General features: G+C 45.4%; 1 protein-coding gene across 1 annotated transcript; it reads left to right on the top strand.

The window, feature by feature from the left end:
• Positions 1 to 2,042: 2,042 nt before the first annotated feature.
• LOC112880904 lies at positions 2,043 to 2,582 on the top strand. Its single transcript, XM_025945635.1, has one exon. The coding sequence runs from the start codon at positions 2,043 to 2,045 to the stop codon at positions 2,580 to 2,582; it is 540 nt and encodes a 179-aa protein (XP_025801420.1).
• Positions 2,583 to 17,149: the final 14,567 nt, after the last annotated feature.

The following is a 17,149-nucleotide window of genomic DNA, read 5'->3' as shown; positions in this document are numbered from 1 at the left end:
AGCCCCTTTCTCGCATCACTAAAGAGGAAGAGGACAGCACAGAGCTAGTCGAGTACAGCCATACGGCTAAGACCTTGTTGGATCGCCAAATCTACATGGCTTCCCTCCGTAATGTGGAGGACGATGAGCTAGGTACGGAGTACGACGTCAAACTACTCGCGGACGTATCCGCCGACAAGCGCATGGCGGACGCTCCCCAGGACGAGAACGAAGAGCACGGGAGGATCCGACGGTTGAAGAACGCCAAGCAAGCCAAACGCAGGCGGAACATGGAAAACCGTGCACACAACCGTTGTACCGTAGGAACCTCAACAACACCTTCGCAGCGGTTGAAGATCAGGAGTACAGCACTCCGATCGGTGCCATTGCAGAGGCAGCACTCCTAGTTCAGCAATTGCCACGAAACCCACAGGTGCAAAGGCTACAATACCTGACCCAATGTGCGTTCGTGCAACTCGATGAACAAAACCCATTGTCTTCGACATGGAACACACCCTCGAGATCCAAGCATCATGGTGACTCTGCATAGGTCAGTCGCAACCCTAGAGGTGGACTTAGACCCCGGGGGGGGGGGGACGGGGCGACAACCGCTAGCGCAACCAGGAGAATCATGGCGCCCATGGCAATCGCCAAGGCCAGCAGCCCATGCATGGCAACATCGACCAAGAGGTGCAGCAACCTCAGCGACCACCCCGCAGCTAGCACAACGTAAGGCCTCAAGGCGAATCCTAGCCTAAGACCAGTGTACAAAACGCTCCATCGGCTGATCTAAGGCAGAAGATCAATGACGGTCGCGACGCGCGGTGCGTCATTGAGGCAAGGAGAAGGGACCAACTGACAGATACCACGATGCTGATGATAGTGACCGCTTCCCTACATTCACCTCCAACATCACCGATCATTCCTACCCTAAGGACTTCAAACCAGCCAGCATCCCCAAGTACAACGGTAAGCAAGACCCACACCAGTGGATTCACTGCTACTCCGTTGCCATCGAGGTGTCAGGTGGATCCAACTCTACCAAGGCGCTCTACTTCCTGGTTGCCTTGGAATCCATGCCTCTTAATTGACTCGAGAGCCTCAAGCCGAACTCCACCGACTCTTGGGAGGATCTCAAGAGGGCCTTCATCGACAACTTTCAGGGATCTATAATCCGGGCAGGTACTTGTCATGACTTGTCTTAGGTAAAGCAAGAGATGAACGAGACCCTGAGTTCCTACACCCAGTGTTTCTTCGAGATGCGAGCCTCCATCGCCAACATCACCAACGAGGACGTCATCCGCTGCTTCCACAATGGCTCTTTCTCGAAGCACACCTACCACGACTTCGGATGCAACTGCCCGAATACTGCCGTGGAACTCCGCGACATGAAGGCACGGTGGGCTGACTAGGAAGATGAGGAGAACGAGCGCTTCCCCACGCGCAACAACGACAAGCAGGGCAACACAACAACCACTCTGACAAAGGCCAGCGAAATGACTCGAGAAACCCCTGAAAACGCAAGCTAGACCATTAAGTTGCAGCTGTTGAGCGCAATCCGTGGGGTAAGAAGTTGGGGAACAATCAAACTCAGTTTGAGAAAGTCCTGCACAAGCAATGTCTGATGCACCTGAAGTCTAAGCATTCACTCTTCGAGTGCATTAGCCTTCGCAAGTCACTCAACAGTCCACTCCCTAATCAAGACGGCAAGCGGAAGGATCAGGAGGACGACGATGAGGGCAGCAAGTCGGGGGGCCAAAGATTTCCAAGATCGAAAGAACGTTGTCAACATCATCTTCGGCAGAGACGGTGGCTTCCTCTCGAAGCTTGTGCAGAAGTTGACTCTACGCGAGATCCTCTTTGTCGAGCCAGCCATACAAAAACCTATGAGATACAGTGAGGTCCCAATCTTCTTCTCTAGGGATGATCAGTGGACCAGCTTCTCCGAGCTGAGAAAATTCCCGCTCGTCCTAAATCCTGTCGTGGCAGGCTCACAGTTGACTCGAATACTCATCGATGGTGGGAGTGGCCTCAAACTGCTCTTCACGAAAACACTGAAGAAGATGGGGCTGAACATCACAAAGATGCTCACACCCAGCAAGGCTCCGTTCTATGGTATCATCCCAGGGAACGTGGCTACACCACTCGGTTCGGTAGTCCTGCCAGTTACCATTCGGACCAAAGACAACTACTGCACAAAGTACATCAAGTTCGAGGTGGCCGACTTTGAATCGTCATACCACGCCATCCTCGGTAGACTGGCTCTGGCCAAGTTCATGGCCGTACCTCACTATGTCTACTTGCTACTCAAGATGCTAGGCAAGATAGGGGTACTCACATTCCGCGACGATTTAAAGAAGTTGTATGACTGCGACCAAGAGGCGATCGAGTACACCGCAACATCACGCGTGCCAGAACATTTGACAGAAGTCTTCGCAGCCGCACAAAAGCTCGCCGACTCAGAGATAGAGGTATCCTATCAGAGACCCAGCCAGTCCAGGGTAAAACTCAACCCCAACGGCGTCAGCATCAAGACCATCCAGCTACGAGAAGGCGACCCATCCAAGACAGCTTTCATTGGAGGCGGCTTGAGTGACAAATAGGAAAGTGTGTTCATCAGTTTGCTTAGGGCCAACCACGACATATTCGCGTGGAAACCAGCGGATATGCTAGCGTGCCCAAGGAGCTGATTCAGCACTACCTAAAAGTCAACCCCAAAGCCACTGTGGCAGAACCAACCTGAATTACACCGGCTCAAGTACGCAAGTCCGCTCCCAAGGGCTCCAACGTACTTCAAATGGTGTAAGCCCTTAGCCTGTCGGGTAACGTCCCGATAAACCACCGAATGCAGGATCAAACAAGGTACCTCGCACGAAGGTGAGTCCATAGATACAATCGCCAACATATTTTACATCACAGGCATTTATATCACATGAGTGTTCAAAAGTAACATAAGTTCCCAACTGATGGAAATTATTACAAAATAGATTAAGGTTTCAAGTCATGGAAGCGGAGTTTAAAACACGGTCACTGTACACGTCGCAAATCCAGACATCATGCTAAGCCCTGGCATGACATCACTCGGTATGATCAGAGTTGGCCGAGTACGGGTCCCACTCCACGGCCAACCATCGGGCAGAGGGTAAGACCATGGCATAGGCAAAGCAGAGTCTTTAGGGGGATTACCTGAATGAAAGTCATAATGCAAGATTGAGTATTCTAATACTCAGCAAGGCTTACCCGTTTCATGGTATACTTAGCCATGTAACTAGACTTATGAAGGCTTTAATGGTTATGGGTAAAATTTTCAGCTGAAAAGAAACAAAGAGTAGATCCTTAATTCCAAATTTTAGCTTGCAAGTTCTATGTGATTATCCATTCTAGATAAGCACCTATAACTATTCAAGCATGGTAGAATCTTTAGCCAAACATCATCTTTGATAACCATAAAGTTTCTCTTGTTACTCTATGTGGCAAAGGGATCAATTAGTCTCAATCTCCGCGAGAAACGGATGATTCCTGAATCGAATTTCAGCCTTGCAAGGGTAAACCTAACTCACACGCTTGGAATATCTAGAGATTATTCCGAAGCAACCGTTTGCCTTTCATTCCGACTCGTGGATCAGATCCACCACAAGTGACTGTAGGACCATACGCACATCCAATGTGCAGGACGTACGTCTGTAGTGCGACTACACGACCGTACTCCTGGTTGCCCGGCAACACGTATTCCCACACGATGAAGCAAGTAACAGGAAAAACCAAATACGAGTGGTGGGAGGTATGTCCACTCCTCGGTCCGATTGGTTACTAGGCTTACCGCTTACCATATTTCGCGGCATGTGGCTAGTACTTTCAAACGCTTAACCACAGCTACCACACACTGCGACCTTAGCCAATTTACCAACACAGATGGGGCATCATCTCTTCCATGATACCTCACACAAATCCCGTCCGTTATCCTTATAGTGATTACAGGAATGTAAACATTGCAACTCCTATATCGCGCGAGTGACAGGAAATCACCCGACTTCTACCGGTCCTACTAGCATAGCAGCTATTCGAACTCAAGTTTTAGTATTCAGTATATTGGTTCCTAGGAAAATGCAACTAGGGTTTCCCATACAATTCCTAAAAACTTAATGCCTAGATAGGTATAAATAAATATAAATTGCATTATAAATAAAGCAGTGGATTATGTCTGGGGCTTGCCTTCTTGAGTGGGGTTGGGGGCAGGAGTGTTAAAGTTTTCTGAACTTTGGTTTGGAGCTTCAGTTAAATTTTCGACGATGTTCCCGGGGTCTTCAGAAATTTCCACTCCTTGATCCGGGATCAGTTCGTAGTCTCCATCGGCGAGAGTAGTTGAGTCTATATGACATGCAAACATATAATTTAACGGATGCATATACTTTTATTTTATTTCACGATAAAGTTGCAATCCAATGAAAATATAATTTACTCATCAAACATCTCATTTACCCCAGTCATTTATCGGGTATAAATTAACCTAGTTAGCTACATTAGGCAACATGAGTTGTTGTTACAAAATAAACTACCATAGTACTGGGGTTGAAATTTTTATTAATTGTAGATTAAGCTATGCCTAAACCACTATAGATTTATCGAGATTTTATTTCTACAAAGATTAAGCCACAAGGATAATTAACATTAGTACTAACTTATTAGGTATTATTTATAGCTATACATACATGCAAGATTTTGTTCTAGATTTTTGGTGTACAAGTTATACTATTTAAATTCAACATCTCAAAATATTTTCATAATTTTTAAATGTCTAGAGCTGTAGCTATTAAATATCTAAGATCAAATAAGCATTATTCATGATTAAACTCATACATTATAAAAATACTATACAAACAGTAGGTTAATTATTTTTCCTAAATACTACATGTCAAAGCAAAACTCACACAATTGGTTTTACATTTTTACCATTTTTCTATTATTTACTAAGCATTTTTATAGATTCCAACTACATAAACTTGACTTTTATTTTAGAGTAAAACTATTTAGAAATTGGAAGTCAACCTGTAATGAAAGTTGTAGATTTAGAATAAGGAATCCAACAAATTTTAGTTTGCATTTTTATAATTTTTCTTGAATTGCTATGGAATTTCAAAGTTGGCAGCAAAAATGACAAAGGGGTCCTTAATGACACTATTCCTCTGAGTCTTAGGCTCTACAGACAGCCCCCTGGGCTTTTGCATCTTCCAGCCCGAGGTCCCTGGCCGTGGTCAGAGAGGGGGGCACGGGGGTTGACCGGCCAAATCCGGCGACGGCGATCGCCGGCGGCGAGAGTGGAGGGCCGGGGAAGCATCACAAGGTCCTTGCGCACCTGTGACTGCTCGGGATCAGGTGGGGGCAGCCTGTAGCGGCAGTGCGACAGAAACAGGCGGCCGGCGGCGGAGGTGGATGGCGGAGGCAGCGCTCTGGTGGTCGTGGGTGGCGAGGAAGTGGTCGGGAAGCTTCAGGGCGGTGTGGGGAAGCTCGAGGTAGAGTCAATTGAGGTCGAGGAGGGTCGGAGGAATGGGTTCGACGAGGACAGAGGCTCACCGGCGAAGGGGTCACGGCGGCGAGGTCGTTCCGGTGGCTGGGATGCCGGAGGGCAGTGAAGGAACTACTGAGAAGCTTCTGCTGGACGATGTGGTGCTGCTGGTACCCCTGGTGGGGGCTGAGGGGCTCTGTGGCGGTGCGTCAACGGTGAGGCCAAGCGGCGGCGAAGCTCGAGCTTGCCGGCGCTGTGGGAGACGAGGCTCGGACGCGGGAGATTGAAATTGAATGGGCTGGAGAGCACCAGTGGGTTGTCGTGGTGCGGTAGGAGTATTGGATCGGGGTTGAACGACGGCCACGGCGGCTGTCAACGGTGAGCTGTGGCCGCGGCGGGAGTCCGGCGAGGCACTGCGCTCGGGAAAGGAGAATGCCATGGAAAAGAAGTGCGGGAATGCGTAAACAAGACCATTGAGCAGCTGTTGGGTGTGTTTTAAGGCCAGGAGCGGTGCTGTGTGTGCAAGCAGGAGCTGGCAACGACGACGAGATGCGTGGCAGCCGGCCGTGAGCTCAGGCAGTCGTGGCGCTCGCGGAGGAGGGCAGCAGGAGAGATGAACAGGGCCGGGGTAGAGAAAGGGCAACGCGTGGAGGCCGTCCAAGCAGGAGGTGGAGCGGCGGCGGCAGCACAGCGGTGGCGGGGAGGTGCTTTGCACCAGCGGCAGAGGAGGCAGGGGGGGCAGAGGGGTGCCAGAGGAAGAAGAAAGAAGGGGGGGGGGGTCCGAGGGACTTATATGCAAAACCAAAAGAGTTTAGGGACCTCTCGGTAAAGTAAAATTTCCTGCTAATCTAAAACTCTAATGAGTAAATGACCAAAATAGAAGTTGGAGAGTTTTTCAAACCCTACAACATTGCTTTAGGGTTCAAGTTCAAAAACCTAAAGCATACAGCTTTACATTTTAAATTTTGAGCAAAAGTGGTATTTGAATAGGTTTTGTCCTTACTAAGGTAGATTTCATGTAATTTTGGACACAATTGCTAGTTTTCATGCAATGTCATGATGACTTGTATTCTTATATTTTAGCCCTAAGTAAAATTTGAGAGTTACTTTTATACTTCATTAATTTGCATAAAAGGACCCATACTTTTGCTTTAATCACATCTTGGTCCCTGTTTTCACATAAAGACCCAAATTTCCTAGAATTTAACATATCTATTGCAATTTCTTTCCTATGGTGATACAAATTTGACACCTAGTGTTACATTTTTCCTAGGTTTTGATGCTACCTCCCATTCTTACCCAATTAGCACTAAAGGGCCCACATTTTTTTAAAATTACATAAACACCCTTTTTCCCTTTGCACTTCAATTTGAACACACATAAATAAGATCAAACAAGCACACTTAACTCTAAGATCTAGTGTTTTAAAATTCTAAATACCTGAATGTTACAGCCTTCCCCAAAAAAAGAATCTCATCCCGAGATTCCAAAGCAGAATAGAATTGGACGATTAGATTTGGGAATTGGCTTGAAGGAAGTTTGGGAAATTTCGTTGAAGGTAAGATTCAGTTTCCCAAGTTGCTTCTTTTTCGGTGTGATGATTCCATAAGATATTGTGCATCTTAATTTTCTTGCTTCTGGTGACTCTCTCCTTGGTATCCAGGATCTGGATAGGTTGTTCGGTGTAAGATAGATCAGGTTCAATCTCAATGGCTTGTGTTTTAACGATCTCCGTAGGTACTTTGATACATTTCTTGAGTTGAGAAATATGGAAGACATCGTGAATGGCAGCCAATTGAGATGGAAGATGAATTTTGTAAGCCACTGGCCGCAGACTTCAAGGATCTCGAATGGTCCGACATATCGGGGTGCCAACTTCCCTTTTATGCCGAAACGTTGAACACCTTTGGTAGGAGATACTCGGAGATAGACAAAATCTCCTACATGGAATTGTAGAGGTTTTCTTCTTTGATCTGCATAACTTTTCTATCTGGATTGAGCTGCTTTAAGACTGGCTTGAATAACCTTGACCTTATCTTCAGCTTCGATAACTAGATCTGGTCCAAAGATTTTGCGTTCGCCGGTCTCAGGCCAACTCAAAGGAGTTCGACATCTTTGACTGTATAACGCTTCAAAAGGAGCCATCTGAAGACTAGATTGATAGCTATTATTGTAAGAAAACTCGGCCAAGGCAAGACACTTGTCCCAGCTTGTACCATAGTGAATAATACAAGCTCGGAGCATGTCTTCAAGAATTTGGTTGACCCGCTCAGTCTGTCCATCAGTCTGAGGATGATACGCAGAGCTTCGAATTAGTTTGGTTCCAAGAGCAACTGCAATTGTTCCCAGAAGCGTGCAATGAATTGGGCCCCTCGATCATAAATGATGGTCTTAGGGACACCATGTAATCGAATAATTTGATCAAGATAGACTTCAGCATACTTCTTGGCAGAATAAGTGGTATGTACCGGAAGAAAGTGAGCAGTTTTGGTAAGTCTATCAATGATCACTCATATGGAATCATGTTTTTGGGATGTGTTGGGAAGACCTACTATAAAATCCACACTAATGTCTTCCCACTTCCATGATGGGATGGGTAGGGGTTGGAGTGTACCAGATGCTCTTAGATGACTGGCTTTGACTCTCTGGCATGTATCACACTCGGATACATATTTAGCAATTTCTCTTTTCATCCTGGTCCACCAAAAATTTTGGCGAAGATCTTGGTACATTTTGGTACTACCAGGATGAATAGAGAATTTAGATAGATGTGCTTCATCAAGGATTTGTTTACGAAGTTGATGATCCTTAGGTACAACAATACGATTATTGAACCATAGAACTCCTTGATGATCAGTGTGGAAGCATCTGTACTTGGCTTCTCCCTGAGATAGTTTTAACTTGATAATTTTGATACCTTCATCATGTATTTACGACGTGATGATTCTATTTTGAAGAGTAGACTTGATAGACAATAGATTCAGACTACCTTGAGGAATGATCTCTAGATTGAGTTTTCTCATCTGATTGCAAAGAGTTTCACTGAAGATCTCTATAGATAAGCAATGACAATGTGCTTTGCGGCTAAGTGCATCCACAACCACATTGGCCTTGCCAGGATGGTAGTGCTCCTCAAGATCGTAGTCTTTGATCAGTTCTAACCAACACCTTTGCCTCATATTAAGGTCAGCTTGAGTAAAGATATATTTGAGGCTCTTATGGTCAGTGTAAATATTACACTTGGCGCCCATAAGATGATGTCTCCAGATCTTGAGAGCGTGAATAACTGCTACCAATTCAAGATCATGTGTTGGATAGTTTTGTTCATGCTTCCGAAGTGCTCGGGATGCATAAGCAATGACCCGGTTGTTTTGCATAAGAACACAACCAAGTTCAGTTCCGGAAGCATCACAATAGACATTGAAAGGCTGAGTATTATCTGGCTGAGCTAGCACTGGAGCAGTTGTTAGAAGTTTTCTCAAGGTGTGAAACACTTCTTCACACTTGTCGTCCCAATGGAACTTAACCTCTTTCTTAAGTAGCTCAGTTATAGGTTTGGCTATTTTGGAGAAGTCAGGAATGAATCGGCGATAGTATCCCGCCAATCCAAGGAAACTTCGGATTTGATGGACTGAAGTTGGAGGCTTCCAATCCATAACCTCTTGGACTTTGGTTGGATCAACCGATATGCCTTTACTGGAGATAGTATGTCCCAAAAATTTCACACTATCCAGCCAGAATTCACATTTCGAGAATTTGGCGTAAAGGCGATGATCACGTAGCCGTTGAAGAACGACATGTATATGATTAGCATGATCTTCTTTAGTCTTTGAATATATCAGAATATCATCGATGAAAACCACGATGAATTTGTCGAGTTCCGGCATAAAGACTGAATTCATGAGATACATGAAATATGCCGGGGCGATAGTAAGCCCAAAGGACATAACCAGATATTCATATAATCCATATCTGGTCGAGAAAGCCGTTTTTGGAATGTCACAAGGCTTGATTTTGATCTGATGATAACCAGAGCGTAAGTCAATCTTGGAAAAGATCTTAGCTCCAGCTAGTTGATCGAATAAGATGTCAGTACGGGGAAGAGGGTACTTATTTTTTATAGTGACCGCATGGAGTGGGCGATAATCGACACATAGCCTTAAGCTATTGTCCTTTTTCTTTATAAAGAGAGCAGGACAACCCCATGGTGAAGCACTTGGGCGTATAAAACCTTTGTCAAGAAGATCTTGGAGTTGGATTTTTAGCTCGGCCAACTCGTTTGGAGGCATGCGATATGGCCTCTTTGAAATAGGAGCGGTGCCATGTTGAAATTCGATAATGAACTCAATGTGTCTGTCTGGTGGCATCCCGGTAAGTCATCCGGGAAGACATCGGGATACTCATAGACTACAGGAATATCTTTTACTTTAATGTCTGTGATAGCATAGGTACAAGAATGAGGATATTCTTGCTGAGGCAGATAGAGGGTGGTGGCTCCTTGATATGGTGAGTCAATCTTGATAACTCGGGAAGAGATATCTAACAGTACTCTATGTTCTGTCATCCAATTGGTCCCAAGTATGACATCAGTACCCTCTAAGTTTAACAGTACCAAGTCAGTTTTGATTAATTTACTACCTAACTGAATTGGCACACTTTTAACCATTTGGTTAGAAGTAATCTTTCCTCCAGGGGTAGAAATCATATATGACCCCTTGGTAGAATAAAGATCAAGTCCTATTCGGGTACCACAGTTGTTACTAATGAAACTATGAGTTGCTCCTGAATCGAATAATGTAACAACTGGTTTGTGATAAATAGAGAATGTACCCGACATGACGGGAGCTCCATCCGGAAGTTCTGCAAGGGTGGTGAAGTTAACTCGTCCTTGCCGAACTTTCATCATCGGTCTCTTGCCCTTGTTTTGGTTACTTTGATTGAAACTTTGCCCTTGATTAGGTTTCCTAGGCCGCGGACAGTCTCTGATGAAGTGATCCGCACTCCCGCAGTTGAAACAGCGATAAGTGCTGCTTTTATATTGAAATTGTTGAACATTTGGCCGTGGGCCAGATTGTTGTGGCTGTTGCGGAGGTACGGGAGGTCTATACCCTCCTTGTTGTTGAGGCGGCCTGAAAACCAGTCTGCCAAATAGAGCATTCCGCTGTGGCGCTCTAGGTGATGCATTCTGAACAAATCGATACCGCGAGGGTTGAACGCCCGCGGGTCTAGTGGAAATCCTTCGCTTCTTTTCGGCACGATGTGCCATGATGCAATCCTCCTGGGTTAGGGCCATGTTAACCAGCTCGCTGAAGGTATTTGCCTTTACAAGGTTCAGACATTCTTTGAGCTTAGTGCTCAAGCCCTGACGAAAATGATCTTGCTTCTTGGTGTCACTATCTGCGTGATAACCCGCGTACTGACACAGGTGATTAAAAGCCTGTGCATATTGTAGTACGATGCGGGTGCCTTGGGTAAGTGCCAAGAACTCATTAAGTTTCCGCTCCATCAGTCCTTCGGGTATATGATGTGCTCTGAAAGCATTCCGAAATTCTTCCCAGGAGATAACATGGCCATCAACTTGCATGGCACAATAATTATCCCACCAGATACGGGCAGCTCCACGTAGTTGTTGGGCAGCAAAGTGAGCCTTGTTGGAATCCGCACAGGGAATTGTAAGAAGAGAAAACTTGGATTCAATGGTGCAAAGCCAAGCATCGGCATAAAGAGGCTCCTCAACTTTGCTGAATAGCGGAGGCTGAGTACTGAAGAAATCTTGGTAGTTTGCCACCTGAGGATCATCATGACCTCCTCGTGATTGCTGCCGTTGTTGGTTCCGCTGTGCCTGTACCAGCAGATTAAGAAGTTCGGTCTGCTGGGCCATAACCTCGGCTAGATTTGGAGGTGGCGGTGGCGGTTGTTGGGAACCGCTGGCCTGATCTGCCCGAAAACCTTTCGTGGTTCCGCGCGTGGCTCCAACCATCTGAAATAAAGGAGATATCCATTATTAACCACATAACCTTACTCCCAATTTCAGAAGATATACCACTACGCAGATATGTAATTCACATACTCCATTCAACCAACTCATTTAAGATGCAAAGATACTGATCAAGATGATAAACACAAGATTTAGATTACATCGCAGAAATTGGTCGTCCTTAACATCGTACATCAGAAGGGTCCATACACAGGCCATCTATATTACAACAAATGGCATGAGGTCTAAGTAAGCTAATTACTACCTAAGTCACTACACTGTACACTGGTTACATCTAAAGAGTCGACGATCTAAACAAACTAGAAATCGTCGAGATTGTCTACAGAAGACTGGCTGCTGGAGGAAGAATGATCTAGCTGAGGATTGGATTCTGGATCTCCATGTTCGGAGTCGAGATCGGAGACTCCCTCAATTTCCTCCGGGTCTTCTTCTCCACCTTCAGGGGCTATAGGTACAGCAGGGGGTATTAGCTGCTCCTGGAGTTCATCAATGTGAGCATGGGCATCATCGACCTCAAGGATAAGGTCGTGAATTTGCTCCTGGAGGAATTCAATGATTGTGTTGCGCTGAGTGATTATTGCATCACTTTCGTTGATCTGATCCTCTCGGTGAAGAATAGCCTCCTCCCTTGCTGTGATAATCTCCTCCTTCTTAGTAACCAGGGCTTGAAGCTCCACTATCTGGTGACTTGACGGTCAGCATTTCGATAGTGACCTTGAGCCACACCAGTTAACTGACCCATGCTACGACACACCAAAATCTGATAATGGTGCTAAACATTCATAAACCTGGTGATACTATAGATTGTTTCTTCGGCCGAATCTCCCAACAAGTGACCATAATGAGCTATCCGAAAGTTCCACTCGGGATCACTGGAATCTATTGCAGGGAATAGGCCAATAGGATACCCTGCAACCCCCATTGGATGCTGGTTGCAGAAGATATGGATGGCTTCCAGAGCTGCAGCCTCGATGGTGTCAACTAGATGGTAGCCCACTACATCAACCTTGATGGGCTGCCACTGGGAGCGAAAAGGATGTTGAGGAATTGTCATCCTAACTCGGCATCGAGGAACACCTTCTTCTCAGTACTCCACTCCGTCGTATTGGGGAGGCTCAGTGTAGAAGAACAAACTTAATGATTCCCATAGAAGATGGGAAAAACCCTCCCAGTGCAAGGCATTAGTATGAAGATGCCCTGCATCATCCCAAGAGACGTTCGAAGGAGTGGCCATCTGCAACAAGAATGCAAATGGTGAGATATATTTACCCTGCTGAGAGCTCACAAGGTAAATGGAACGAGATAATCGATTCTGATAACAGCGAAGGCTGGAAATCAGGTGGATACTTAAGGTACTCAACTAAAACTATCACAAAAATCCTATTGACCCACACTAGAGAATAACACTCTACAACATATTCAATGCATTTACTGTGTATTAAGGATGAATTATGCATGCACGTACTATTCGATCTCACAACCAAAACAATTGCCGAATAGCTCCGGACTTACGTGGTTAGTTTCAGTGGCATAATACATACGTCTCTCGCTAATAACTAGTCGATAAGTCCTATCCATCCTAACTTCGTAATCGTGGTTAGTGTACCTGCAGAAAACCATAATATATACGCAATGAACCTTTAATGCCAGCATGTCATGAAAGTATTCCCAATCATTACTGTTTACTATAGAAACAACATCTGTACCATTACCGCCGTACAGACAATGTTAACATACGTTATCAAGACAACGTATTCACGGGGATACCGCAAAATGCGGGGGTATGAACAGCGATCGCCATACCCTACGTCGAACCATATACTCCCAATATAATCAACCTAAGCTGATATATTGGCAGCATCTCAAGTAGGCCACTGCTTGAGAAACAGCGTTCGGTTCGCATCACCGACGGGAAGGCTAACTCCCCAGTTAGCTGAGAATCCTTACCTACTTACCTCATCATCGAAGGTGTCGTTACAGAATGTAAAGTTGGGTTGTGCATAAATTTAAGTTTTGACAGAAAAGTAATGCTGGTAGTTAGAGTTATATATATATACTATAGCCACCTATAACTCCCTTTATCTCATCATCCTAGGGATTTACGTACTAAGCACAATCCTTAACGAACCCAACGTAGTTTTACAAAATACGTTGTTGGTCAAATTTTTATTCTAAAAGTATTTTTAAGGCAATTCATATCTCCGGGGTATCCTTGTTAGCTCTGATACCGGCTATGGCAGAACCAACTTGAATTACACCGACTCAAGTACGCAAGTCCTCTCCCAAGGGCTCCAACGTACTTCAAACGGTGTAAGCCCTTGGCCTGTCGGGCAACGTCCCAATAAACCACCGAATGCAGGATCAAACAAGGTACCTCGCACGAAGGCGAGTCCAGAGATACAATCGCCAACATATTTTACATCACAGGTATTTATATCACATGAGTGTTCAAAAGTAACATAAGTTCCCAACTGATGGAAATTATTACAAAACATATTAAGGTTTCAAGTCATGGCAGCGGAGTTTAAAACACGGTCACTGTACACGTCGCCAATCCAGACATCATGCTAAGCCCTGCATGACATCACTCGGTATGATCAGAGTTGGCCGGGGACGGGTCCCACTCCACGGACCAACCATCGGGCAGAGGGTAAGGCCATGGCATAGGCAGAGCAGAGTCTTCAGGGGGATTACCTGAATAAAAGTCACAATGCAAGACTGAGTATTCTAATACTCAGCAAGACTTACCCGTTTCATGGTATACTTAGCTATGTAACTAGACTTATGAAGGCTTTAATGGTTATGGGTAAAGTTTTCAGCTAAAAAGCAAGAAAGAGTAGATCCTTAATTCCAAATTTTAGCTTTCAAGTTCTATGTGATTATCCATTCTAGATAAGCACCTATAACTATTCAAGCATGGTAGAATCTTTAGCCAAACATCATTTTTGGTAACCATAAAGTTTCTCTTGTTACTCTATGTGGCAAAGGGATCAAGCAGTCTCAATCTCCGCGAGAAACAGACGATTCCTGAATCGAATTTCAGCCTTGCAAGGGTAAACCTAACTCACACGCTTGGAATATCCAGATATTATTCCGAAGCAACCGTTTGCCTTTCATTCCGACTCATGGATCAGATCCACCACAAGCGACTGCAGAATCATGCGCACATCCAATGTGCAGGACGTACGTCTATAGTGCGACTACACGACCGTACTCCTGGTTGCCCGGCAACACATATTCCCACACGTCGAAGCGAGTAATAGGAAAAACCAAATACGAGTGGTGGGAGGTATGTCCACTCCTCGGGCCGATTGGTTACTAGTCTTACCGCTTACCATATTTCGCGGCATGTGGCTAGTACTTTCAAACGCTTAACTGCCGCTACCACACACTGCGATCTTAGCCAATTTACCAACACAGACGGGGCATCATCTCTTTCATGATACCTCACACAAATCCCGTCCGTCATCCTTATAGTGATTACAGGAATGTAAACATTGCAACTCCTATATCGCGCGAGTGACAAAAAATCACCCGACTTCTATCGGTCCTACTAGCGTAGCAGCTATTCAAACTCAAGTTTTAGTATTCAGTACATTGGTTCCTAGAAAAATGCAACTAGGGTTTCCCATACAATTCCTAAGAACTTAGTGCATAGATAGGTATAAATAAATATAAATTGCAGTGTAAATAAAGTAGTGAATTATGTCCGGGGCTTGCCTTCTTGAGTGGGGTTGGGGGCAGGAGTGTCAAAGTTTTCCGAACTTTGGTTCGGAGCTTCAGTTAAATTTTCGACGACGTTCCCGAGGTCTTCAAAAATTTCCACTCCTTGATCCGGGATCAGTTTGTAGTCTCCGTCGGCGAGAGTAATTGAGTCTATATGACATGCAAAGATGTAATTTAACGGATGCATATACTTTTATTTTATTTCACGATAAAGTTGCAATCCAATGAAAATATAATTTACTCATCAAACATCTCATTTACCCCTTTTACTGGGCAGTCATTTATCGGGTATAAATTAACCTAGTTAGCTACATTAGGCAACATGAGTTGTTGTTACAAAATAAACTACCATAGTACTGGGGTTGAAATTTTTATTAATTGTAGATTAAGCTATGCCTAAACCACTATAGATTTATCGAGATTTTATTTCTACAAAGATTAAGCCACAAGGATAATTAACATTAGTACTAATTTATTAGGTATTATTTATAGCTATACATACATGCAAGATTTTGTTCTAGATTTTTGGTGTACAAGTTATACTATTTAAATTCAACATCTCAAAATATTTTCATAATTTTTAAATGTCTAGAGCTGTAGCTATTAAATATCTAAGATCAAATAAGCATTATTCATGATTAAACTCATACATTATAAAAATACTATACAAACAGTAGGTTAATTATTTTTCCTAAATACTACATGTCAAAGCAAAACTCACACAATTGGTTTTACATTTTTACCATTTTTCTATTATTTACTAAGCATTTTTATAGATTCCAACTACATAAACTTGACTTTTAATTTAGAGTAAAATTATTTAGAAATTGGAAGTCAACCTGTAATGAAAGTTGTAGATTTTAGAATAAGGAATCCAACAAATTTTAGTTTGCATTTTTATGAGTTTTTCTTGAATTGCTATGGAATTTCAAAGTTGACAGCAAAAATAACAAAGGGGTCCTTAATGACACTATTCCTCTGAGTCTTAGGCTTTGCAGACAGCCCCCTGGGCTTTTGCATCTTCCAGCCCGAGGTCCCTGGCCGTGGTCAGAGAGGGGGGCACGGGGGTTGACCGGCCAAATCCGGCGACGGCGATCGCCGGCGGCGAGAGTGGAGGGGCGGGAAAGCATCACAAGGTCCTTGCGCACCTGTGACTGCTCGGGATCGGGTGGGGGCAGCCTGTAGCGGCAGTGCGACAGAAACAGGCGGCCGGCGGTGGAGGTGAATGGCGGAGGCAGTGCTCTGGTGGTCGTGGGTGGCGAGGAAGTGGTCGGGAAGCTTCAGGGCGGTGTGGGGAAGCTCGAGGTAGAGTCAATTGGGGTCGAGGAGGGTCGGAGGAACGGGTTCGACGAGGACAGAGGCTCACCGGCGAAGGGGTAACGGCGGCGAGGTTGTTCCGGTGGCTGGGATGCCGGAGGGCGGTGAAGGAACTACTGAGAAGCTTCTGCTGGACGATGTGGTGCTGCTGGTACCCCTGGTGGGGGCTGAGGAGCTCTGTGGCGGTGCGTCGACGGTGAGGCCGAGCGGCGGCGGAGCTCGAGCTTGCCGGCGCTGTGGGAGACGAGGCTCGGACGCGGGAGATTGAAATTGAATGGGCTGAAGAGCACCAGTGGGTTGTCGTGGTGCCGTAGGAGTATTGGATCGGGGTTGAGCGATGGCCACGGCGGCTGTCGACGGTGAGCTGTGGCCGCGGCGCGAGTCCGGCGAGGCACTGCGCTCGGGAAAGGAGAATGCCGTGGAAAAGAAGTGTGGGAATGAGTAAACAAGACCACTGAGCAGCTGTTGGGTGTGTTTTAAGGCCAGGAGCGGTGCTGTGTGTGCAAGTAGGAGCTGGCAACGATGACGAGATGCGTGGCAACCGGCCGTGAGCTCGGGCGGTCGTGGCGCTCGCGGAGGAGGGCAGCAGGAGTGAGGAACAGGGCCGGGGTAGAGAAAGGGCGACG

This window comes from Panicum hallii, chromosome 2, assembly GCF_002211085.1.
Source record: "Panicum hallii strain FIL2 chromosome 2, PHallii_v3.1, whole genome shotgun sequence".
Classification (NCBI taxonomy): domain Eukaryota; kingdom Viridiplantae; phylum Streptophyta; class Magnoliopsida; order Poales; family Poaceae; genus Panicum; species Panicum hallii.
The sequence above is the reverse complement of the archived record's forward strand: the minus strand, read 5'-3'. Positions and strand labels throughout refer to the sequence as shown.

Excerpts from the sequence above, each read along its gene's own strand:
- LOC112880904 (XM_025945635.1), top strand. The coding sequence starts at position 2,043 with ATGGGGCTGAACATCACAAAGATGCTCACACCCAGCAAGGCTCCGTTC.